The 26,128-nt window shown below is 39.6% G+C and overlaps 1 protein-coding gene across 1 annotated transcript in view; it reads left to right on the plus strand.

The window, feature by feature from the left end:
• LOC121510360 (calcium-binding protein 7) overlaps positions 1-22,082 on the plus strand; it is a 41,643-nt gene extending 19,561 nt beyond the window's left edge. The window contains exons 2-5 of the mRNA XM_041788369.1: positions 16,525-16,668; positions 16,817-16,929; positions 18,268-18,418; positions 21,952-22,082. Of these exons, the coding sequence (XP_041644303.1) occupies positions 16,525-16,668; positions 16,817-16,929; positions 18,268-18,418; positions 21,952-22,082 (539 nt within the window). The remainder of the gene's footprint in view (positions 1-16,524; positions 16,669-16,816; positions 16,930-18,267; positions 18,419-21,951) is intronic.
• Positions 22,083-26,128: the final 4,046 nt, after the last annotated feature.

Below are 26,128 nucleotides of genomic sequence, written 5' to 3' on the forward strand. Positions count from 1 at the left end.
TACATCTAATTTCTAATTTTTTGCCTCATAAGCATGTTTGTCTAACTGATAATCACATGTTGGGGTTGTGCCCCATGTCTTCTTATACAATGCTTTGTTTAGGATTTTGTTCTGCCAATATTCAGTCATGAGGCATGGTTCAAATCTCATCAGACAGGGCCTTTCTGTGTGAAGTTTGCTCTTTCCTTACATGCATTTGTTTTCTCTGAGTACTTCAGTTTCCTTCCACAGTTTCAAACACATGCTTGATCGGTTAATCAGTGGCTGTACACTGCTAATATGTTAAGGTAAACATGAACATTTGTCTGTCTACGTACTGTATGTCAGCTCCATAATTGACTGATGATCAGTCCAAAGTGTTCCTTGCCTTTCAATCCAATGGCAGCTCAGGTTGGGTGCAGCCCCCCCCCCCCCCCCCGACCCCAAATGGATGCAAAGATGAAAATTAGCCAAATTAAATCCAAGGCATGCCATCTTATGTACTAATGTTCTGAAAAAACAACATATACTTTTAAGATGCCCAGGGCAATCACAACTGTTTGAAAAATTAAAAATTAAAGCATTTATTCCTCTTTGTGCAGAATTATAACGGGATCAAGCAGGGCTGTCTCTAGTGCAGGTTCAGTGTGATTTAGAAGCAAGTCTGTTCATAGACAAGACTGTCATGGGGAGGCCTCTCTGTGTTCAGAATTACATCTAGGCCTATTGAGGGAGTCTTTAATTACTTTAGTCCTACTCACTGGAACAAGCTTTCCTCAGACTGCTCCCATGACGGTGAAACAAACAGCAGCATCAACAAAGCCCCCGTCAGCTTTCGGCACTCTGCAGAAAGGTTTTTGAAAACAAACGCCTGAAGGTCAGTGCCAAGGTCATTGTATATGATGCAACATTTGCCAGCTCTTGCTTTAGGGTGCAGAGAAATAGAACATATACACTGGAAAGTTGGAGGCCAACCACATCTAATACTCTCAAGAGATCCTTGGTCATTAAAGGGACTGATATAAGCCCCATATGTGTATGTCAGACCCTTTCAATTTTTTAATTTTTCTTATGTTGCAGCCAGATGCTACAGTCTAAAAAAATCTGTTTTTTTCTCATTAATCTACACTGAGTACTCCATAATGATAAAGCGAAAACAGAATTTGAGAATCTTTTTGCAAAACTGAAATGTTACATTGACACAGGTATTTAGACCCTTTGAGAAAAAAAAAGAAAGTGCTTAGGTGCCTCCCATTTCTCCCAATCTTTGCTGAGATGTTTCCACATCTTGATTAGAGTCAAATTGTGGTTAACTGCATTGATTGGATATGGTTTGGAAAGGCGCACACCTCAATAGAAGGTCTCACAGCTGACGATGATAAAAGAGCACAAACCAAGCCATGTGGTCAAAGGATCCTGTATGAGCTCAGGGACAGGATTGTTGCAAGGTACAGATATATAAAAACAAAATCTGCTGCACTAAAGGTTCCCAGGAGCACAGTGGCCTCCATGATTCTCATATGGAAAAAGTTTTGCACAACCAAGCCTCTTCCAAGAGCCAGTTGCCTAGCCAAAATGAGCAATCTGGGGAGAAGGGCCTTAGTAAGAGAGGTGACCAAGAACCTGATGGTCACTCTGACTGTGCTCCAGATTTCCTGTGTGGAGATGGGATAAAGTTCCAGAGGAACAACCATCACTGCAGCCCTCCACTGATCTGGGCTTATGGCAGAATGGCTACATGGAAGCCTCTCCTCAGTGCTAAACACATGAAAGCCTGTTTGGAGTTTGCAAAAAAATGTGAATAAAATAAGAAAATCTTTCAGTCAGTGCATTTACACAAAGTACACTAAAATGCATTTAAATTTGACAAAGTAGTGAGAATAATAGAATGGAGTTATGTGTTAGGAAACACGTATTTGAACTGTTCAGCATTTATCTAAATATTTATGGCTCAGGATTTATGTCTTATTTTAGTTTATTCTAACACTTAATGGAAATGGTCATGAACGGGCTAACAGAGAGCATTTCCACCTGGGTAAGAAACAATCTTTGTCTTGAGAATACTAAATTATGTAAATTAGACAAGCCAGGGGAGGAGTTGATGCTCACAAACTCTGCTGAAAGTCCAGAAATTAAGTCAGTGTTTTTGTTTAAATAAATAAATGTGTCCCTCTTTAAAATGACAACGGCCAATTATTCTAAACTAATCCAACAAAATAAACGGCTGCCTGTGGCTGCCAACAGGCGCCTATGACACTAACTGACAGACAGAGCATTTTAGCCTTGAAGTCTCGACAAATGCTTCTTCAGCAAATGAGACATATTTCCCTGAAAGGCTTATTTCATACATGCAGGAAGAGGAGAGTTTACTCTGAGAGCACAGAGCGTGTTTGTGTCTTATCTTACATTTTCCAGATTTGTGCCAATATTTTACCAGAACTTTTTCACATTTGAAACATTCAAGTTATTGAACTTTTCCAGTCATTGTTTCATTTGAAAATGAAAGTTTTGCCATCATGTCAGACTTGTATTTCTCTGTCTTCCTGCTGTCTTGTTTTCTTTCTAAAACATCGAAATAATCTTCCTTTAAATGTAATTTATTTCCACAATAATAAGCACTCACTATTCAGGTTCATCTTGGACCAGCAGTGTTTTTTTTTTGACCATCCTCCCCATGACATCAGCAGCGGTAAAGTGATAACACCACCTGCTCCAGTGAGATTTGTGTTCAAATCCAGCTGGTCCTGTGTAGATGACTTTTCAAACGTGGAACCATGAGCCTATGTTAAAAATTGTTTTTGGTGTATTTGGGCCTTTTGTGTCCTAAAATCACCAGGCACATCACCATCTGAAAACAGCAATTAGCCATTTATATATTTGTTTTCATAGAGACAAAATGATGAACGAATTATGAAAGCTGTTAGACTGAGCCAGTTTACCAATAATTTACTCAAGCACACTATGAAACTATCTGTCCTGTTCCTTTGCAAACAGGTTGTTTGCAGTCATGTGATCTGATCTGTTAGGGGCCAGAAAGTGAGGGGCAGCCATAAGAAATAAATATAACCAGAGGAGAGTTAGTAATTAATAGATCTCTGCACTTTACTTACAATCAGAAAATGTCCTTGCATATGGAGTGTGCTTTTTACACTGCAAAATAGGGATTTTCAAACAGGTTAAATGATTTACCTGGCATGGAAGCAATCACAAATGACTCAGTCCTGCAGACCTCCCTCTAGCATCATGTAGCCAAATGAAGGAAAACAAGAGTCTTGTACTAGCTAAGAGGCTAGTTGAGCCCCTTTAACACAGAAGCAAATCCTCATATTATTACAAACATTCTTTAATTAAGATGGTACTAGACTATCAACAGAATAAACCTTGTGGGGTGAGCGACCGAGTGATGATGAGCCATTCATGAATAAAGCTGCACAGCGGAATGGCTTAGCCATAGCTAGCTCCTGTTTGAGTGCCAGTTTCCTTTCTTCCATCTTATGTTGTTATTTAATCCACATTTGAAAAGCCAAACTGCTACTAAATAGCTGGTAGTTTGGGAGCCAAACTACCAGCTCTACTGAGCTGAGCCAAATGACCTGGATCTCTAAAAAGAGACAGATTTACCGTCACAACGAGTGAAGCTGGGGGTTTGTGAGATAGACCTCAACTGAGGAAACACGGGTAAGATCAGAGTTTAATGAGGTAACCAGACCATACACAAGCATTGTGTAGCGGTGCTCGTCCCGGCTTTAGACGTAACCTTTTTAAAATTCCTGCCTGCTGTTTCTCTGACTTTTCTAAAGCTTTTTTTTTTCTCTGAATGCCTTACTACTTTCTGGACACAAAAGTAACATAAGAATTAAGATTGTTTATAACTTATTTCCACACCTTAAACACTTGGCATAGTCACAAGGCCTTTTGGTAGAGTTTCTCCATGTAGAAGTCACTTCCTGCCCACTAAGGAGAGTTCTCCGCTGCTGCATGATGTCACCTGCAAGAAACTTACAATTACAATACCTATTTTCTGATCATAGACATGATGTTGGACGTCAGTTGACATACTGAGATGCCTACTTCTACCGCTGAAACAAATGCTTTTCTCATGAAACATTTTTGCTGATCAGTTGCTTTACCCCAGCATGAAATCCTCCTTTGCAATGTTAGGTCATGCCATCATCATACACAGAGAATATCATTAGAAGCTTTGATTATGCTTGTCAATTAGGTTAGAGTTAGGTCATTTATTTCCATTTTGATCGATTGCAGTGTAGGAGTGAATCCAGCTGACTTTATTACCTGTGAAATTAACTGTGATGAGTTCTGGAAGTTGAAGTGCTTTTTCTCCCCTGGGTAATATTTCCTCCCTGTGATAGGTGATATTACAAAGTCTCCCTCAGACGAAAACAAAATCCACTGTTAGTGCCATCCGCTCATGAGCAGGCTCTGTTAAAGCGCTGGAACTGATGAGGGAGAGTTGAGCGAGCAGCAATGCAAAGTGAAGCCTTTCAATTGTTCACATTTGACCTTTGTTTGAGGTTCTTCTCATGGGTTTTTGCCTGGTGGATATTGGCTCTGGCGCAGCTTGATATCTGCTGTGATGATGAAAACTTGCAGCTTTGGAAACATAAGAGCAGAGAGGGAGAAACATTAGAATGATTCTCCTTCAGTGCTGGAAGAAAAAAAAATGACAGAAGCAACAGAGATGGGCTTAAATTTCCCTGCCTTTCACCGACATCAATCACTCAAGGTCAAGATGGGTTTAAGAGTTGGCAGGGGGATTTTTCCTTTTTGAGGATGAGGCTCCTTGACCTTTCTGACTCTTTTTTTCCCTCTTACAGTTTCTCCCTGTGGTCATGTCAGGATAGCAAGTAACACTGGCGAGGTTAAAATGCATCAAATTTCATAAATTTCCATCCAAGGGGATTTTTCCTCAAGACACAGATGACTTCCACTCTGCCATCAACCCCCACAGAATACCCCAGAGTCTTATTAGAAGCACGTTATGGTAATATTCAAACCTTCCGGGTGCCTAAGTCAGCCTATATCCAGCTAAAGATGGATTAAGGTTGTTAGGGATGTTTAAAAATAGCCGCTTGGTTTTTAAACACACAAAGCAAAGCTGTGTTCTTCTCACACTGATAAGGTCTTACATAAAGAGTGGGTGTGCTGCAATTACCACTCCAAAGAGGCCTGAAGCAGAGGCAGGTCTGACTGAGGCCAAGAGGATGTAGCACTTCCACACAAAAACATGACCTGGATTACTTTCACAGACACTTCAGTATGACAAAAGCCAAGGTATAACCCTATCCTGGTAAGAGTGCACCGCATGTAATTAGCAAGTTTCTACTGATGCTAAATTTAGCCTGAAGAGGTGGAACAATTTGCTCCAGGCAAGTCTCGAAATTAGAGTAAATATTCCTCTCTGTGAGGGGTTTCTGTTCTGAACGGAGGAGAGTTCAACTTGTTCAACACTTTTTCTTCCTTCTTTTTTCTTTAGTAAAAGTAAAGAGCCAAAGTGTTATTTTACTTTGTTACTGTGTAAAAGAAAGTCCGATGTCAGGTCCTATGCTATCCATGTTATCATCATGACATTTCCTAATTGTCCTCATGAATCAGCTCCATTCCCCAGTGATTAATAGTTCTCTCTAATGTTGTTTACAGTTCACAGAGTGCTCAGCGTCTGTTTCCGCAGCATGGATCCAGTACACTTCATTTATATACAACAGCACACAGGGAGAGCAATGCAGTGGCACCTTTCCTTTGTGGGAGTTCAGCTTCAAATTCTTGGCTTCCCCAGCTCCAGTCGTAACTTAGGCTTTTCATCCTCCGTCAGATCACACCACAGGGGACTGCATGGCATCACATTTCTGAAGGCCAACAAGCACCTCTCTACATCAAAGCAAATACAACATGCTTTCAATAAAAATATTCATGCCTCCCTGGTGGAGCCGGGGTCCCAGAGACAGAGCAGAAGATGCAGAAACAGCAGATTTTTGAGCTATAAAAAGAAAACATACATATATTAATCAAGTAATAAAGTAAAATGTAAGAGATGGTAAAGATAAGAGCCAGAGGCCTCAACAAAATCTGCAGCAATGAGGAAAATCTCAAAAAGTGATCTCAGGGGCTATACTCCTAAAGTTTGAAAGGTAAAATCTAACTTCAAAACTTTTAACATTATGACGTTGCCTGAAAGCCTTTGAATTTCCTAATTTTTCATGGAAAAATATTTTCTTGAAGGTTAATGAAAGTGTAAGAAATGAACACATATTAAAAGGGATTAAATACCAATCATGGAAGAAAAGCCATTTGCTAACCACTTCGGAAACATGCATCCAAACCACTTGTCCAACCTGAGGTTTCAGAAGCTGATTCCAGCTGCCACTGGCCAAGAGGTGGGGTGCACCCTGGACCGGTCGCCAGCCAATCACAGGGCTGATAGAGACAAACAAGCAGTCATGCTGGCATTCACACCTACAGACAATTTAGAGTCACCAACTAATCCAACAAGCATTTTCTTTGAAATGTGAGAAGAACAAAGTCAAGGGGAGAGAGAGCTCACCAATTTATGAAGAGAACATAAAAACAGAAAAGCCCTGTCTGGCAGGGACTCTACACAAAGTATTAAATTCATATAAATTTATCAATACTTGGAGTAACATTTAATGGGATGTACAAACAGGTTACTTTTATGGGAAATCAATTGACAGTTTACTCTAAACCAGTCTATTCTTCTAAGTGATCATATGCAAAATGGAGTATTTGCAACCTTAAAGTCAGAAAATCTACCATCAAACAGAGTGAGAAAACAGCTGACAGAGAAAACTAAACTAAACTAAATATGAAAATTGACGGTTAATGAATAACAGTCATGTCCTTAGTCATTTCAAGTACCCAATTATTAGTTATACCTTGCCAAGGCATTTAAAGCTTAATCTATTGTCTTTTTATAGTGTGCAAGAAAAGAAAGGTGAGTGGTGTGCAGTCACAAGACAGTATGGCTGTAGACCTTCACTGTCAGGCCCCTTATGAAACGTATACTCTACACTACAGCTGATGGCGGCGATGGACAGAACTTTTTTTGTTTGCCTTCTAATCTCAGTTGAAAAACACTCTGTTAGGGTTAGTTTAAGGTAAGGGAAGGAATAGGAAAAGGTATGACACAAAAGATCTCTTGGCTGCAGCAACACTTTTCTCCAGGAGGGGGGCCTGACAGTCGACACGTGGCTTATTACCACCATCAGCTTTGGTGCAGTTTAAGTTTCACTGTAGGCTTGTAGAGGGGGCTGACAGTGGAGAGAGGGCCTGGTAGTGGAGATCTGCAGCCCTTTTTAAAAAAGAATCAGACTTTAGTTTACAGGAATGCTACCCTGTGTGAAAAAAGCTAACCTGAACTTTAGCATAGGCGATATCTGAAAAAGCCCTCACAAATGTCTGTTGAACTACTGTCAAACTGATGGTTTGAATCCAAATCATTATCTTGCCCTCACACCAGCAGAACCCAGGCTATAAGACAACACTAGCCAAATGTTGAGTGTTCATTGATCTTAACTGTTCTGAGAGTAATGTTAGCAAGTAAAGCCTTACTAAGACATGTGGCAAACTTTTTTTTTATCAGCTCCAAAGTCGATCAGAGCCAGGTCAGAGGCTAGTGCTGATGGTCCTGATCCTAGGTCCATGTGTCAGTTTTGTTAAATTACATTCAGGGAGGCCCCACCTTGGAGGCCTATCAGGGGCTCAGACATTTTTGTGGGTGGACCTGCAGGTAAATACTGAGTCCGTGATATCAAAGATCACTGTGACAATAACTCAGACCACACCAATGTTATGACAATAAGTATCATGTCCTTTCCATTGTGAGCCACCTTTGTACCACACTGATAGATCACATCTGTCTATAACGATAGTTGATAATATTACTACATTCACATTAATCAGTCTTTATTACTATTGTATTTCATTCATTTTTTTGGACTGGGAGAGGATGCAGGTCCTTTAAGTGCTTCCATAAAAGCATTGTTTTCTTTTTCTTCTCCTCCTCATCCACCCAGATTTCATCCTGATCTTTGCCAGGATTTTTCTGAGCCCTGAAGTTTGAGTGTTTTTCGAGGGTCCTTGATCTTGCTGAGGAGAGACTTTTTCTCTTAAGCTTCTTGACCTGGGAGTTTAATGTCCTGCTTCTGTTTTTTATTGTTTGTCCCAGCCTTTGGCTCTGCTGGTAAAGCTTTAATACATTTTCACTCTGACCCCTTGTTCTCAGGTATGTACATGGCCAATGTTTGTAAATGTATGGATGAGGCCTCCTAGAGTCCAGTGCAAGGGTATGCACTTTTTAACAGATAGAAACCTGATTTAAAAAATAAATAAATAAATAAATACCTGTAGTCATGGGAAAAGGAGAGCTAGTTAGCTAGCACTTCAGTAAAGAGTTTCGCAGGCATGTCGGATACCGCTGAGATTCATGAATGAATGAATGAATGGACTTTTGGTTGGTTGACCACATGTTAGTGCAAACAAGGGGTGATTAATCTTCCTACTCACTTCCTTTTTCACCAATATCTGTTCCTGGATCTTCTGACAAGCTAACTGGTCTGTAAAGCTGTTTTCAAAGCCTCCACTTGATCCCAGAGGGAGTTCCCTTCCTTCCCTTCAGACTGTGACTGGGTGTTGATCTTGGTGTTTTGGATCTTGAGGTCATCAAGAAGAGCCTCTTTTTCTTTCCCATTGACAACACACTCCACTCACTCTGTGTAACAGATCATGCTTTCGTCTCGAACCAGTGTGCACTTTGTAAAGCAGACTAGTTAAATACTCCACTTGATCTCAGAGGGAATAATTTTTAATAACCTCAAACTTGAACTGGGCAGAGAGCCTGGTGACTTTCGCTCCTGACAAAAACGATGATTTCAGGCCCTTTGAAGCTGAGACGTGAGCTCTCCCCTGAGCCTTTTTTCTGTCCAACTGAAAATGCTTTAAGATTTTAATATTAGCACTTATGTATGATTTCAGTGCATGTGTTGGATCAGTATTGGTGCTAGCATCATGGTTAACAGTTTCTTAATTTTGGAGCTGAAAAACTTGTCAAGATATTACTGATTACTCATTCTGATGTTATAATTACTTATTTGTACCAGGTGATATAAACCCCTTTTCATCACTGTTTCCCCCCCAATTAATTCCACATTCTTTCAACATTTTGCTCATTTTTGCCTCTCTTAATCACTTTGCTGCTTTTTAAACACCTTTTCACTACTTTAGCTGCCCATTCTTGCCTCTGTAACCCATTGTTGCCTGTTTGTGACACATTTAACCCCCCATTTCCATTTTCAACTGCTTTTCACCGTGCCCATTTTAGGACCCTTTTTTGCTTCATTGAACCAATTTAGGTCACATTCTATCCATTATGCCACTGTGTAACCACTTTCCTCTGCAAAATTTCACAACTTTACTCGCTAATCTCAACTGCCCATTTCTATTTATTTTGCCCATTTTTGCCTCTTTAACCCTTTGTTGCCAGTTTTCACCCATTTTTGCCCATTTTGACACATTTAACCAATTTTTTTTGCTCATTTTTAACAACATTTTACAATTTTCTACCCATCTTTGCCTTCCTTGACTTGTCTTTGCCACTTTCATTCCATTTTGCTTCTTTGTACCCATTTTTGCCACTTTCTGCATTTTTTCCAGCTCTGTTACTGCTTACCATTTTTTCAGCCTATTTTTACTGTTGTGTAATGCATTTTTGCCAGTTTTCACCTGTTTTGCCTAGTTTCACAATTATTTAATTCATTGCGGTTCCTTCATCTTCTTATATCATCCTGACATCATAGCTTAGCTTCAATATTACTTTCCAAGTTTAAAAAAGTTTATATTTTACTAAAGCACAAATCTATATTGGACTGCATGGCGGTGCAGGGATTAGTGCTGTTGCTTCACAGCAAGAAAGTTTCTGGTTTGCTTCCCGGTCAGGGCCTTTCTTTGTGGAGTTTGCATCCTCCCTGCATACGTGGGTACTCTGGCATCCTCCCACCACTTAAGAAATGCCCATTAGGTTAATTGGTGACTCTTAATTGGCCGTAGGTGTGCGTGTGACTATGCCTGGTTGTCTGTCTCTGTATGTCAGCTCAGGGTGCGCCCCGCCTCTCGCCATATGCCAGCTGGGAAGCTCTCCCCTTTATCCCCCAAATTGGGTGGCCATGTTACTGTGTGGAAAAATGGCATGGAGTAGATCAAAAGTGATGATTTGTGGCAGGAAAATTGATATTGATATTGCGCTAAAAGTACTGTATATTTCCTCCTGTCCTAAAGACTTGTATTATATTGTGATGTGGAGAGTTTAAGATATGATACTCTTTTATAAGCTGATGAAGTAGAGTTGGCTATTAGCTTTATTCCCTAAAAAGAAATTCTTGAAAATATTTTGTTCACTCACTATGATTATTTTGTTGTTTTTGGGATGGATCTAATCAATGTGATGCAACATAATGTTTCAAGCATGTTTCTAACATGAAATACAGTCCAGTCTCTCTCTGGATATTTAATATACATTGTCTTTGTGGTCATTTTTCAATCAGGAAATACTGAAATAAAAGAGTTCTCAGAATTTCAATGGCTGTTAAAAAATTACATACAGCGTACAACAGTGTTTTGTGATAATCATAAAAAACTCTCTAACAATAATTCTCCCATTTTTGTAACATTATAACTTTGTTTAGGAGAATAAAAGTGTATTTCAGCTACAGACCCATTGTAGTTTTTTGTTTTAATTTAAACAAAAAATTCGGTTCCTTTTTAAATGCACTGGTTAAAATTTGTTAACAACCTCCCTTTGATTGGGCAGGATAATATGGCCCATGTATGCAGAAACACGCTAATATCTGAGCTATTCACTTCTTATTTCCTGCTGGAGTGTTTTATTCACAGTCAGGTAGAGGGAACATTTGATTTTGTCAGAAGCAGATTCTCAATTACAATGGTCGCGATGGAGGCCAGCATGTACATTTTTTTGTTTAACTGAGTGAAGTGGGAGAAGGAGAAGAAAGTCGTCTCTCCTGAGGACAATTCACAAAGATAAGCTCTCAAAGTGATAGTGCTCTATCTGGATGGTGTGCGGTCAAAAAGGGAAATTGATTCTTTTGGAGGATGATTAGTCAGCCTTTTTTGATAAATTAGAAAGGATATAGTCTTGGTTTGCTGTACTTAAGAGATTTCTTCTAGTAAGACTCTGTTCTATTTTCAAGCCCAGCCAAGTGATGCTGATGTTGTATTTGTATCGCCTATACGCGTTTCCAGCTTTATAGCTGCATATCTCATAGGACTAGATAAGCCATTTATTAAATTCTGGCCCATGCAGCACAGAAAGCATTTGTATTCTGTAAATGGTTTGTGACAGGGTATAAAGTTCTCCCACAACAATACATTTCATTACACCAGACAAACTTTTATCTGAAATATACTTAAAAAAATTGACTAGTAGGGATGTTTTGCTCTCCTTGGCATTTGATCAATAAACAAAGCTTCCATGGGAGACGGAGTATTCACCAGAACTGTTTTGGCATCTCATTTAAGAGTGTGTTTCCCTACTGTGTAGCAACATGTGTTTTTCAGCATGTGTCTGCTGGAAAGACCCTCTTTCCAAAGCAAACAGGTGGAGCAGAGACCTCAGGTGGAAACTGAGGAGGTGCTTTTCTATAAACCATTATATCACACCCAGGAAAAGAGGAGAAAACACACTGCTGGAGGCTTTCATTCATTGGAACTTCACCTCTTGTAAGACATGTTGCTGGAAAAACCAACGTGTGAATGTCACTCAGCTTGGTTTTCTATATTGCAGACCCAGATGTGATATGTTGTAATACATGATAGCCCTCGTCTCAGGGTTTCTATTCTGTGGATGTGTACTTTAAAAAAAAAAAAAAACTATTTCAGAAGCCCTGTGAGCACATTACACACAGATAACCCATGCTGTTTCCTGCCATCAGTGATGTTTTATGTTTTGTTCCACAACTGAAATATTTGTCACAGCCTGTCATGCTGTGGATTTTTGGCCTGAGGCTTGGTCATTTGTTACCAGTTTGACACAAATCACTGGAGAAGCAATTCCACTTTTTTAGACCTTTGGCTTTACAGTGGATGAGAAAAGTTTGTAGTTCACTTCACTAACTTTAAAACCTCTTATCAGCTGTCAATGAGGAAGGGAAAGCCATTTGCATTATAAATAAACATGTTTATGAAGGTTGCTATTGCCATTCAGAGCATAGATGGCACAATGGAAGTAGGGTCAGTGATATGTGGCACTGGTTTTGGGAATAGTGTTACAGCAAGACGATGTGGTTGCTATAATGGAAATGCCAACATTTGGTAACAATTCTGGGTGTTTAGAGTGGGTGCGTGGTTGCTGTGTTACAGCTATGTCATGGCGTGATTTTCATTTTGGTGTACAAGTTAACACATCAGAGCTTTTAGACTGCCTGCATGACCGCCATGTCTCATCTTAAGTGAGTCTGAAGAATAGAGGGTTCGCCTATTTTTGATTGAAAGCCAAGAGACAGGAAAATCATAGAGGGCTGTAATTTCTCTTTTTTTTTGTATCCCAGGCATGCATGTTCACAGGTGTAGTAAACACCACAGGGAAGATAAATACAGTACTGTTATACCTCCAGTTTTTCTATTTCAACTTGATTAAGCTGCGTGTCCACAGCTTTTTTGCACTAGCAGCGCTCAGATCTCAATTCCAGAGCGCTTCTTGCCAGCACTTATCAATACAAAAATAAATCCTGCATTCCTCGGTAGAATCTGTAACATTGTTTAAAAAAAGATCTATGCTTCACATTTCCTGATTCAAGAAAATATCACTCAGAAGAGATGCAGACAATATAAAGGAAACCTGTCCTGACACAGGCAGCAGCTGCAGACCAAAACTGTTTTTTGAACTAGGCTGTAAACATGGTAATGTCTGCTGTATATTGGGCATTTTGACAAAAGATCTAACAGGAATTTCTTGCCTTTTACAGGAGTCCTCCAGTGCATTTTTTTCACTTTTGCATTGGCTTCATTTTTTTAAACAGCCAGGTTGAGCGTTAATGGGCCAACGCTTCAGTGGTCGACCAAACTGTAGGTGCTGAAGTTCTCTTATTCATTTTTTCAAGTATTTGCAGTAGTTATGAAAAGACTGTGTATATAATTTACTGCAGTGACTGAATGGTGCACCCATCCCTGCTGCAATTTCTCTATCACGGCTGATGAATATAAGAAAGCTGGCAAGCCAAGAGCTATGCAAACACAATCATCCCCAAGAAAGCAGAATTCCCCATCTTTGCAGACTGGGGGTTTTACATCCTGATGAAATAACTTTTTGCTTCCTGTACATCTGGATTCATGAATGTTACCACTTTAGTTGTTAGCATCATAGCTAGAGGGCAATCAGCTGAGTGTGTGCTCATGCAATTAAAGTGTCTCATTATCAAGTTTACTTATTCTTTGTATTTTGCCCACTGGATCTCAAACAACCTTGCTAGAGATAAATCAGTTAGCACTGAAACCACAGATTACTCGTTTACTACCTTGACAACCATCGGTATGGGGCAGTCCAGTCAGACCCTTGAACCTGATTCTGACTTTTGTATTACTTAAACATTACATTTACTGTTTTCAGCTTATTCTGGATAAAAGAGATTACAGACATTTTATTTCATTTTCTTAAGATTTTCATTATCTCTATCTTAAGATTCATCTCCTGCTCTGCTCTTTTGTGTGCTAATCAGGCCTGTGACACAAGGATCTGACAAGTCTGAAATCATAGGTGATTTGGTTGTGGATGTTGTTGCATATAAATGAAGGGATTCATTTTCTCATGAAGAATAAACAGGCAGAGACTGAGGCAAAATATGCAGTGTGGCTGAACTGATGAATTAACAGCTTGAAGATGTCCTATAGTGATTGTGGCTCTGTGTTGGCAGACGGGGCAATCCTCTTTCCCTTCCTCTCATTTTTCCTTAGATCAGAGACCTGTTAATGTGATACAGGGATGTTGGCTTATTAGAATTAATTTTGATGATGTTTAAGATGGTGTGTTTGATGAATTTCCTTTTTTGTGGAGATGTATTGGCTCTCTAGAGATGTGTTATATCTACAGACATAGAACCTGGTGATTTTATTTGTCTGTTTTATAGCCCTGCTACTTTGCACTCATTGTAACTAGAATTTTCAAATCTGCTCTAAAAGTAGAGGTTATTGTCTTCCATGTTATTATTTTCATTAAATATAACACTTTTTTACACTGCATTGGCATTGTAGTTTTCTGGGGGGCTTTTCTGCCTTTTTTTCTTCTTCTTATTTTTTTTTTAGGTAGGATAGCTGAAGAGAGACAGGAACATGGGGAGAGGGTTGGGGAAAGAGGCCAGGAATCGATCCTGAGACCACTGCATTGAGGACAATAGCCTCTGTATATCGGCGCCTGCTCTACCAGCTGAGCTAAACTGGCACCCAGCTTTGTAGATTTTAACCAACTCCAGAGCATATGTTATCAAAAAAGCTTACTACTTCTCTAAGTATTTATAAAAGTCTTGAAAATAACTTGAAAATAATTGTAACATTATCTCAAACAGTGGATCTACTGGGAGTAAGATAGATGAAGTAGCATCTAACAAATGTCAGCACTTGATTGAATTTAGCTAACCAAATTGTTTTGCTGTAAACAATTTGCAAAAAAAAGTTTTTCTATGTAAGTCATGCAAGTTTAGAGTTATCACAGATTCTATGGTGCCCCTATTTTGAATTAGATGACATCATTATTTACAATCAAATGTAAACAGCTGTATCATCTGCATAGACGTTATATGATTGCTATGGTTATTGTATGCCCTGTCTCAGATTAAACCCTTCGCACATTAACAAACACATGCAAACAATAATTAACGTCATGGAAGACTCTTTTATCATTTAGTTTGCATGTCAGTAATTCCCTAAAAAACATGAGCAAAACTAAGAAATAATTCCTAAAGCCCAAAACCCTCGCAGCCTCTTCAATTTCCATACCCAACACACACTGATGGCACAGATCAACTGTCAAACTCCCCACCAGTCACTGCTGGGACGGGTGCTTGATACTAGAGCTGACAGCCAGCTTAAGGATCGCCTCCCTACCTCACTGGGTAAGTGAAAAAAACAATAGTAGTATTTCACCAGCAGCTCAGGCCTCCTGTCTATTCTACACTTCGGACAAAAGATGGCGCTAAATCTCTTTCTGTGCTCTCAAACAGAGCTTCTACTACGACAGTTGAGATGGACAAAATAGCTGTTCTAGAGCAGTGGCCTAAAGTGCCGTTTATAGAAAATAATGGGGGCAAATTGTTTCATCATTGGCCAGCGCCGTTGAGTTTTGGGCTTTACTGTTTCAAATAGTTTGGGAAGGGCAGTTTCAGATATAAATTTGTGACTTGGCACACTTACCCATGACTTTGGCTCCTAATGCTTCATTAAGCAGTGAAATCCCCTTTTTCCCATGACAGACAGTGGCTGGTTGTCTAAAACAATAAACTATTTTGTTAGTTCATTTTATCCTTTCCTTTATTGTTGTTTTGGATGTGCAATAGTTGTGCTTCTCTGAGCGATGCCGCTTCAAATACTTTATCAGGTTACTAGAGATGAAGTTTACTCGTTTTACTTGTCAGCCTTTCAGGTGTAAAATACAGCCTTGTTTCTGACATTTAGCTTGTTCCATTACACACCTTCAATGCATTCTTCTTCACTGCTCTAAAAACAGTGGTTCATGTGTGCAGTGTTTTCAAGCAGAGAGGAAGAACTGATTTCTGACTTTTCAGAAATACTTCTGATACTGCTATGAGAATTGGAACAATGGTGATTTATAATCTTGTTGTTTGTAACCATGCAATTCTCAAAAGTCCATCTGGTATTTGACCTGAGGTGTGCTCAGTCAGGTCCTCAGTTCCTTCTTCCCAGAACCAGACACGCGTCATTGTTTACTTTATTTCTGCGGTATGTGGTTGTCCTTTTCTTCTTTATTTCATGTGCTGAAATATTTGAAAATTGGGGTAACAGTTTGACACTGTGGGTGCTACTGATTTTGTCCCTCACTGTTTTTTTTTTTTTTTCTAAAAAAATAAATGAATAAATGAAGCCAGGAGATGCTACCATTCATTACACATTGTGCTTTATATGACAGCAGGTAATGTCACAGGTTATTTTGGTGTTAAAGCTCCAGAGATTCTGGCAGCTTAGAGGGTTAGACTACATAGTTTGATTAATCCCCATGAAATCTAAAAAAACAAGAAGGCAGGGACAACTGCTCTTAAAATGGGAAAATTTGTCCCATTCTCTTTGTTCAGGGCTATTTCTTTGAATTTTATTTTGGTTCCTTTTTATCATTTACTGGTGGAATTTGTTCTCCTGAGCTGCCAACCCCCATATAACTATGACTCAAGCACTGATGCGGCATAACAAATTCGCCTTTGCTGGATGGAACATTTCCCACTTTCATATCCTGCTCTGTCAAAAGTCTTACATGTGCATGTTTTCTTTTCTTTGCAGAGATCCGTGAGGCCTTCAAAGTGTTTGACCGTGATGGGAACGGGTTCATCTCAAAGCAGGAGCTGGGGATGGCCATGCGCTCCCTGGGCTACATGCCAAACGAGGTGGAGCTGGAGGTCATCATCCAGAGACTGGACATGGACGGTAAGGCAAACACACAGCTGGGGTTTTATATTATTGAAGCCCACAAAGCACTAAAGCAATTTGCTCACTATTTGCCCAAAAAACTGGACAGTAGCAGGTGGTAAAACCAGCGGCTATAAAGACCAACTGTTCCTCTTTTTTTCCACAGGTGATGGCCAGGTGGACTTTGAGGAGTTTGTGACTCTTCTGGGCCCAAAGCTTACGGCAGCTGGGTTGCCAGATAAGTTCAATGGCACTGACTTTGACTCCGTTTTTTGGAAGGTACTCAGTATTCAAAACTCATTTCGTGCTTATTAGAGAAAATACAGACAGCTGTTGAAAAAAAAAAAAAACTCCAGTTGCAGAATTATTCAGAATTTGCCTCTGAATGACTTAAATGGAAAAGCAGTTTAATTGCTGTATTCTTATGGGAATTAATAGGAGGATTTGAATCAGGCAGGGTTTGAATTCTCTCAATAAGTGTGTCCTTATTCAAGACTTTAAGGCGATATCGCTGCCTCTTTGTGTGTGGAAGACAGAGTTATTAAAACATTAAAGTCAATTTTTATGTAAAAAAGATATTAATGTATTTACAGACACCTCATTAGATAATCAGCTGCTCACACTGACAGTGGGATGAAGTTAATGGGATGGAGCGTGTGCCTTTGTTGTAGTTAGGTGATAACAGCACCACAGAGGCTGTCAAAGAGTGAGGCTCTAAATCGAGCGTGAGGGAGATTTATGGGAATTCTTGGTGCTGCCCGTGCATGAAAAAAAAGCATCACAAGCAGAGACACCTGCTGGGAGAGTCAAGAAACCCTAGGGGCTGATGCATAGGCTGGCTTCACATAACATTATACATGAATAGTTGTATCAAGCATGTGCAGCTGGATTGATCAAACAGAGCCTGCGGTCCTACAGAGGAGCTCGGCTCAGGCTGAGCTGAAATGACACATGGGCTTTTTTGAAAACAAGCACACATCTTGGATCGGCATTTTTGTCAAGGTTTTCTTGTTTCACAAACTGTTAATTTTGTTTTATAAAAAATTCCAAATAAGACCACTTATGGATTAATATAATGAAACTCAACGTTAATTCATGCAGGACATGGTAGACATACGACCAGCTGATGGCCAGATGATCCCAGTTATTGCCTCCCAGCTCCTGCAGCCAATCACAGCTCTTTCTGTCAATACAGTGGTATATTTAAATATGATGCACTTCTCACTAATCCCTGTGTGCATTAATGCTGATGCACCACATTGCTACTGCTGGCAAGGCTTAACCTCCTCCACTCCAGCCTCCTCCTTTATAGCATAAAGCTTGTTGTACCCTCATATCCAGGTTCATGCTAATATAGATAAACACACCTGTGTCTGGAAGGTACAGTCACCAGTTAATGGGTTTTGCTGAAACAGAAGGATTCTCGCAGCAGCTTTGATATTTTGGTGGATCTTTTACCCAGAGAGTAATGTTTGTGTCTTGTTCTCTGGTGTAAACTGACTATCCATTATAATGATTTTTAATGCCAGCATAAGCAAACAAACAAAGGATGATGATGTGTTTTTGAGCTATCAGTTTGCAGACTCCCTGTTAATATTGATTTCTGTGTTTCCACAGTGTGACATGCAGAAGTTAACAGTTGAGGAGCTGAAGAGGCTTCTGTATGACACTTTCTGTGATCACCTCTCCATGAAAGACATCGAGAACATCATCATGACTGAAGAGAACCACATAGAGAACCCCGAGGACTGCCAGGTGGATATAGACAGTAAGAGCAGACTTTTACACTTCTAACATTTCTTTTCTCTGCTGTATCACACCATTAAAAAACTAATGGCATACATCAGCTGATGGTGATTTTAATTTAATTTATATGGTTTCAAGGGTTAAAATGAATGTTTTTGGTCACCAGCCACTGTGTCTAGTCGTTTTCCTATGTTACTCAGCATTTTTACTTACCACAATTTGGTTGTTTGGAAATTGTATTTATACCATTCTTCAACTTTCAGGCCTTTCTCGTCACTCATGTTGGAAAAAACACTAAATGACGAAAAAAAGGCCCAAAAAATCAGCACTTCACCTCTTTGTTTCATTTTTTTTTTTTTAATATTCTGAGCAACTTAGTGGCCATCCTTGTACAGAGCTGACTGATATTGTTATTGATGCTTTGAGAATCTGGTTTATATAAAATTATCTAGTTCACATCAACGGGTACAAAAAGAGATAAAGAAATGAATATCATGCATCCTGAAGTTTTTAGAATTACTGACATAGCACGTGCAAGCAGCCAGTGTGATTTCTGAGTGTTTTGGAAACAAAGACTAGTAGAAATGCTAACATAGAGCTAAATTTCATGTGACTTAAATAAATAAAGATCTGCCCCAAAAAATGCATTTATAATTAAAGCTTTTTTGAAAATGTGGATATAGTCTCAACATTAAAAACAAAACAAAAACAACAACAACAAAATATTGGGCTTTTACACTGAAAGCCATACCAGAGGTTTTACTGCACTTTACATTTTAAGCCTTGTCTGTAGTGACAACCAGGATGCATAGAGTGTGGTAAATCCACTTTTGACACTATGGCAAACACCAAAACTTCTAGTATGTCTCTAAATATGAGCAGTGGTTCAGTGTCTCCAGGGTCAACTATACACTTGATCTCCTTCATGACATGAACACTTAACTGATTATTTCACTGTTCAATGAACATGCTCATTTAGTGTGTTTAAGTGCAACACTGATGCTTATAAGATCTCTAGTGTCTCACAACACATTGTAATTACTTCATCATACCAGAAGCCCTTTGAGACATCTATAATAAAAAGTATGTATAAATTCAAACAGCCAAAGCTGCTAGAGGGAGTCACTTGCCCGACCACCTCCAAGCTTTCAGATTTCAATCCAACCTCAGGAAGCCGCTTCTTAAGGCCAGTACAGACCACATGATGTTCCTGGTCTTTCACAACAGGTCCATTTCAGACTACGTGACGAGACTTGTATGTCTTTGCCAACAGTCTGGCCACACTACAAGTGTGATCCCAACCGCTCATTGCATGCTCTACGACTATGTGCAAGTCCACAGGTCTTCAGGGTGGTGGGTCAAAGACAGTGAATCAGACTTATTCTCTATGTGATGCTAGCTGTCTTGTGTTCTGACAAGAAAAAAAGGAAACGATTATCAACTCTTCCTGATATATCAGGAGAAGGAAAATATGGATCGGCTCCCCTTTAAATAGAACTTAAGGTATGAATGTGATAAAATGTCAAGGAAACTCGTGTATGTAAACATAAATCTCTGGAAGGAGAACAAGTAAAGCCTTGTTTAATGTCACTCTGGTAAATAATGATACAAAGATAAGAGCAAATGCTATCCTATTGCTAGGCAGGATTCATGCTATGACCTCGGGTTAGGGTGTGAAGTAAGACGATTATGCAAGAAAAATTCTGACATCCTTGTCTGGTTTAATTTTGGTTGATGGGCATTTTGGATGCATCAATAGTTATGTCACACCACAAGACCATTTGTTGTTCCTGACGTGCATTTGGTTGAATTTGTGTAGTCTGAGTCGGCATTCGGTCACAGTATCAGGTTGATGGTGGAGGTGGAGTTTGATGCTACGATACAGTTTTTCCTTTACATGTTTCATTGCTGTATGTAACATTCATTGGCTCATGAGAATTTTAGAATATATTCTGCAGTGTCAAACACTGACTCACCCAAAGTTCTTGGCAAAGTTTCCTTAGGGGTTTGCAAGAAAAGTGTGGATTAAACTTGGGAAAAAAATCTTTTTATTATCATAAATATTTTGCTTTCACACAAGCAGCGCAATCTAAAACTTTGGGAGAATTTACAGGATTGAAGTGCATGTGTAAAAGGGGCTCTGAAATCACAGTCTGAAAGATTTATCCATCTGCTGAGTTATGCTTAAAATCCAATTGGGTTTTTCTCAAAATGGCAATGTAACTGTAGCTGGGGTATGAGATGAAAACCTGTATTGAAACATTGAACAGCCTAAGAATGCCTTTACTTTGAACAGGATAAGTCACACAGCAGTCATATTCAGAAGAGAAATACTTGCAGTATCAGAAATCAGCTCTTGTCTCTCTCAAAGAGGTACAGAAGTGAGAGAGAGAGAGGGTTGATTTCCTGCAATTTATCTCCAGTGGGTATTCAATAAAAACGCTGACATGTGACAAAGATATCTTCAGATGTTGCTTAGATATTTAACATGAGGTATCTTTGAAAACACCAGCACATTAAAAAAAATAGTCTCATCACTCTGCACCAAAATGCAGCTCTTACAGAGGCAGCAGAAATAAGCGATATCAATTTCTCCTATCTCTGCGAACAGAGCGACTGTGCTGGAAAATGTCATTGTTCCGTCTCCCCTGTTGCTTTTTCCTTACAAGAAAAAATTACTAGCTAAATCTCCATCCGCCTACACAGACTCTGCATGGAGAGCACTGTTTTCAAGAAGCTCATTTGAAAGTCACAGTCAGAAATGCGGGAAATCCCCGACTGAAGTTGAGGCAGGTTTGGGGATAATGTCCACCATTTAAGAGTTAATTCCACCTCTTCAATGCTAAATAACCTTAATGTGTACTTGTGGTGAAATGATGTCTCAAAGGGGGAATGCTGTTTGGATGGTTCATTTACACAAAATCGTTATAGAGTACAGTTTGCTTATTATACAGACATCTTTTTAAGAGCCTTACAAAAGCCACTCTATGATTTGCAATGAGAAGCTATTCTCTCTTGTGGGACACTTTTCTTAAGATGTGTTTTTTATCAGTGAGCAGCAATGTCCTCTAAAAACAGGAATGTTATTCAAAAGACATCAGATTTAAAATGTTTGAAATCTCTTCTATTTGGACAGAAGTAAGGCAGAATAAAGTTTCTATTTGATCATTTTCTTTTGCTTTATATACCTTGGTTCAGATGATTCTGCAGGTAGACTACAACCTTTTTCTTTGAGCGCTGCTGTTCTGATGAGCGGCCTTTATTATGCCAGTCAGGCATGAATCTATTTGTTGTTCCAAAACTCCAATCAGCATTTCAATCTCGATGCAGTTACGTGGCATACAGGTGTGGAAACAAATCTTCTTGGCAGCGTTCATTCCTTATAATTGTGCTCATGTAATTGTAAGGTTTTGTGATGAGCTCTGTCATTCGGAAATTACTCTCAGATATCTCTCAAGCATGAAATAACAGCGGGTTCAATGGACCTTCTGGTTCTTCTTTTTTTTTTCTTATTCACCTCCCTCTTCTTCTTCTTTTTTTTTTTTTCTTCCTCAGGTTCCAGCCCGACGCAGCAAGTCAAGCAAACATGTGTGCGCAAGAGCCTGATATGTGCTTTTGCCATCGCTTTCATCATCAGCGTCATGCTCATCGCAGCCAATCAGGTGCTGAGAAGTGGCATGAAATAGGAACGCTGGCATCTCCAGCCTGAACTACCACCTTAAGGCGGCCCTTCTGATAAATTACTGCTTAAAAATCAATCCATACAGACAATGGCACAGCTATAAAACAGGCAAAGACTGTAGAGTACCTGGAGTCCCCTAGGACGCTACATGTGCAGAAATTTGTCACATTTCCAAAGACATACTGACAATTAACAGTCTTTTAAGGACTAAAGGACCTCCCGTTCAGAGAAAGCTGTTCAAAGGGGACATCTGACTAAACATATCACTCTTTGTAATACAACTGTTAGTATTCATTAGCTATGTGCATTTGAGCAGTGTTGCATTCTGTATGGTGGCAGCTATAGAGAGAAGTGTAGTGACTGTCCAGTTTTGTATTTGTGTGTCCCATGCGGTTTGTTAGAAACCAGTAGAAAGCAATTTTTGCTATGTGGTGGAGACACTGAAGAAAATGTATTCCTAAGGCTCAAAATTGATGTTATGTGTGAGGTCTGGAGTGCACAGCATTGTGGAGATATTGTTCGAGGTGCAACATTGTTCAAAAACCACTTGGAAATAACAATAGCCTGGTAAGAGACAAATAGAAGGGTTTGCAGGGTGGTGCATGTGATTGTGTGGATTAGTTTCTTGCCTTCGCAGGCTGCAGGATCTCGGTCTGAAATGGATGGAGCAGGGTGAAGCAGGTTAACAGCTCTCTGGAGGGAGGTGTGGAGGTCTGAATGGACTGGTAACAGGCTGGGGAGAGGATGGACATGCAGCAAACACTGCTTTTTTTTTTGTCTCCACGGCAGGGCTCTACAGCCCTCAAAAGGACAACCATCTTCTATGCATGAAGTGCATGGATTTAAACAGCTGTCTTGACACATTTGTAAGGTTTTATCAATGTATTTACCATAATGACTGTGTTAATTACTAAATAACAACTGTGAGCAATTATGTGGTCCAGGGTATCAGCAATCACAACTAAAGTAAAGCATACAACTGCATGAAAAAGAAGGGCTGCTTTAGTAAATGCTAGTGAAAATCACTTTTGGGATTGCTAACCTGCGAACCTTTTTTGCCTCGCTGGGCACCTGGTATCATTTTCACTGCCACAGAAGAGCAAAACAGTTCCAACAAATGTGCCACTTAGCATCTAAAGAGTATGCATCAAAACCTGGTAGTGCTGATACAAATGTGCAGGATTCTTTTTCTTTTCTGTCTTTTGCTTTAAGTTATTTCTGTCTGGATGTGTTGCTATTGAGCAATAAATGAACCTAAAACAGGCATCAAACAGTGCTTTGAACAGACAAAAACACCTAAAAATGTTAGCACCGATGGACCTAGCAACTGTTGAGGTCAGAAAATGTTCTAAAGCACTTATCAAGGTTTAGGCAATACAAGAGAGAAATTGGCCCTGATGTTTCTCCGCGGGACAGTGCTGTGATTCAGTGAGATACAAAGATCAAACAGCTGAGTGGAAAACTGGGCGTCAGAAGCTGCCCAGTGCTTTGAAGCACTACACGGGCCAAATGGTATAAACTGCTGCAATAAAACATTGTCTGTGAAGCACCAAATGGATACAACTGGATGTTGTTTAGGTTTTTGGGCATGCATTGGGGAAAAGACTGTCACTAATATTGTTTTTTGAACATAGAAAACAACTTTAACCAAAGTTATGGAGCAATCTGTGACATTAGAGCTGGGACATATACATAGACTGTATAGAAGAAGTGGATGTATCCACCCTGATGTTACTTACTGCTTTGTTGACTATCCTTTAGTTCCCAAACTAGCCTTTTGTTGGTCCACATCCTCCTTTTTTTTTTTTTTTTTTTTTTTTTTAAACTTTGAAGCCAAATTGTTTTTTAAGCTGCAATTCCACCCAACAGTCTGGTTCAGTTCAGAGTGATACACAAATATATGTGTTTGTGCTGCCTGGAATCATCTCAGTCCACCCCACCACACCACCCCACTGTGCACTGACATAAAACCAGTTCAGATTGGAAAAAATATGCAAAATCTTCATCACTAGAAAGAGATCAATAGACACTTTATTAATCCTAAAGGAAATTTGAGACAGCTAAAAATACCTACTGACAATGCCAATAAAATCATTTTTCGTTCCATGTTCACTGGCTTGGGGGAGGGGGCAGTAAATGTCCAACACTTAAGACACAAAGATCTGATAAAGCTGCAAGAAGGACAGCCTACATGATCCTGGACTCACTGATTAATGAAAAAAATAAAAATAAATAAAAACTTTCGCCATCCTACTTTTTCAGCACTCTTCTGTTGGACTGACAAGCACGCGTGTCTGACCCTAAAGAGTGGAGTCTAACTTGCAGCAGTCGGTAGACTGGTTGAAAGAATCTTCACTTCCTGTGTAACAACACCAATAATTGACAAAAGGTTGGCTTTTCCCCTTCACTTTGTTATACACATGCTTTTTAAGGAAACAGTAATATACTAATAAGCAAATAAACCTTGTTGGGGATTGGCTAGATTAAATGACTTCTAAATTCGAGCCAGCTTTTTTCTGTTAACAGGAGCTGGCCTCCATTTGAGAGCTGGTTTCCTTTTCATCCACAACGTAAGCCAAAACAATACCAAATGAAGAGCCAACTGGGAGCCAGATGACTGGCTGTTTTCAACATGGGAGGCGGGTCTCCCCTAGGGGGCACCGCAGGGCTTCAGGAGAGCTGCGGAACAATAAACCTGATAAAAGGTTTCTTGCTTTACAAACTTCTGCTGTGGGGCAGACTGGACAAATAGTTCATGTAGAGACTATTCTAGAGTTGACTAGTAAAGTTAGGATTTTCTTGCATTTATCCTGATGATGTTTAACAGCCACAGTGTTTCATTATGCAAATATGTACAAGCTAATGGCAGCATCAGGCTGTACAAAGCCTGGGGTCATAAGACAAAAGCATAAAGTCTAGTGACCAAACCAGGGGAATTTTTGACAAGAAGTAAAAGGAATTTCAGTAACGGAGACATTTAGCGATAGAAATGTTAAGAGCAGGTTCTAGGTGCCAGCAATGATCAAACAAGGCAAGGCTGAAGGTGGAGTGTGATCTGCAGTTATGCAATCCTGCATCAACTGCATAGACACAAACTCATAGTTCCCACTAAATAAGTGTAGAGCATAAAAATCAGGTAGTATTGGCAATAAGTTCATTACTGAAACTAAATAACTGATTGCCTGGGAAAGATGGATGTTTAAAGACACATGCAGACCAAAAATATAGAAATGTTGAAATAAAAATGTTTAAAGATCCGATATAAAAGTTTGAAAATATAGTTGTTTGATTTTTTTTATCATATCATTTATGGGGGTGTGGGTTCATGAAACAAACTGGAGAGGCTCACTCTCCCAAACTTTGAAACCCCCTAATCTAGATTTATAAAAAGAGCTAAAATCACATAAATATGAGCAAGGCTGGATGGACATTGGCTGTGGAAACACAAGGAGGATTACTCTGTCTACTGTACCAAATAGGGATGGGATGGTATCAAAATCTCATGGTACAATAATACCTTGGTAACAAGTCCACAGTACAGAACGTATAGTTACTCATATTCCTATCAAGATTGTCACCACAGTCTGGCTGTAACTGCATATGGCTTCTTGTTTGTCCGTCACCTTTTCTGCTTTTGCAACACCAGGAAACCAAAATGCTTTCACACGTCAGATTTAAAAGTCTCTGGAGCCTCCACCATCTCACTCAGTTGTCTATTGCCTTTGTAGGATCCACCGTTTTAGTGCTGTTAGATCAAGCCAGCGAGTGGAGTGCATAGGAGGATGGGTTCGCAAGGGCCGATGGGAACTGTCCCTCTGCTTCACTAAAAAATCTACACTTTTTGCCTCGAAGACCTTTTGTTTGAAACTGTCACATGTCCATGATGGTATTTAGACGCTTCTGTCACCGTGATACTGTGAAATGAATGATATCGTTACCTCTAATACTAAACCATGCCAAAATAAACGTAACCAAACCAGACTGTTAAATGGAAGTACAGCGAAACCACACCCTTATCTTGAAATTGTATCAAAATTTACTGAAAATTTA

This window comes from Cheilinus undulatus, linkage group 5 (assembly GCF_018320785.1).
Source record: "Cheilinus undulatus linkage group 5, ASM1832078v1, whole genome shotgun sequence".
Lineage (NCBI taxonomy): Eukaryota > Metazoa > Chordata > Actinopteri > Labriformes > Labridae > Cheilinus > Cheilinus undulatus.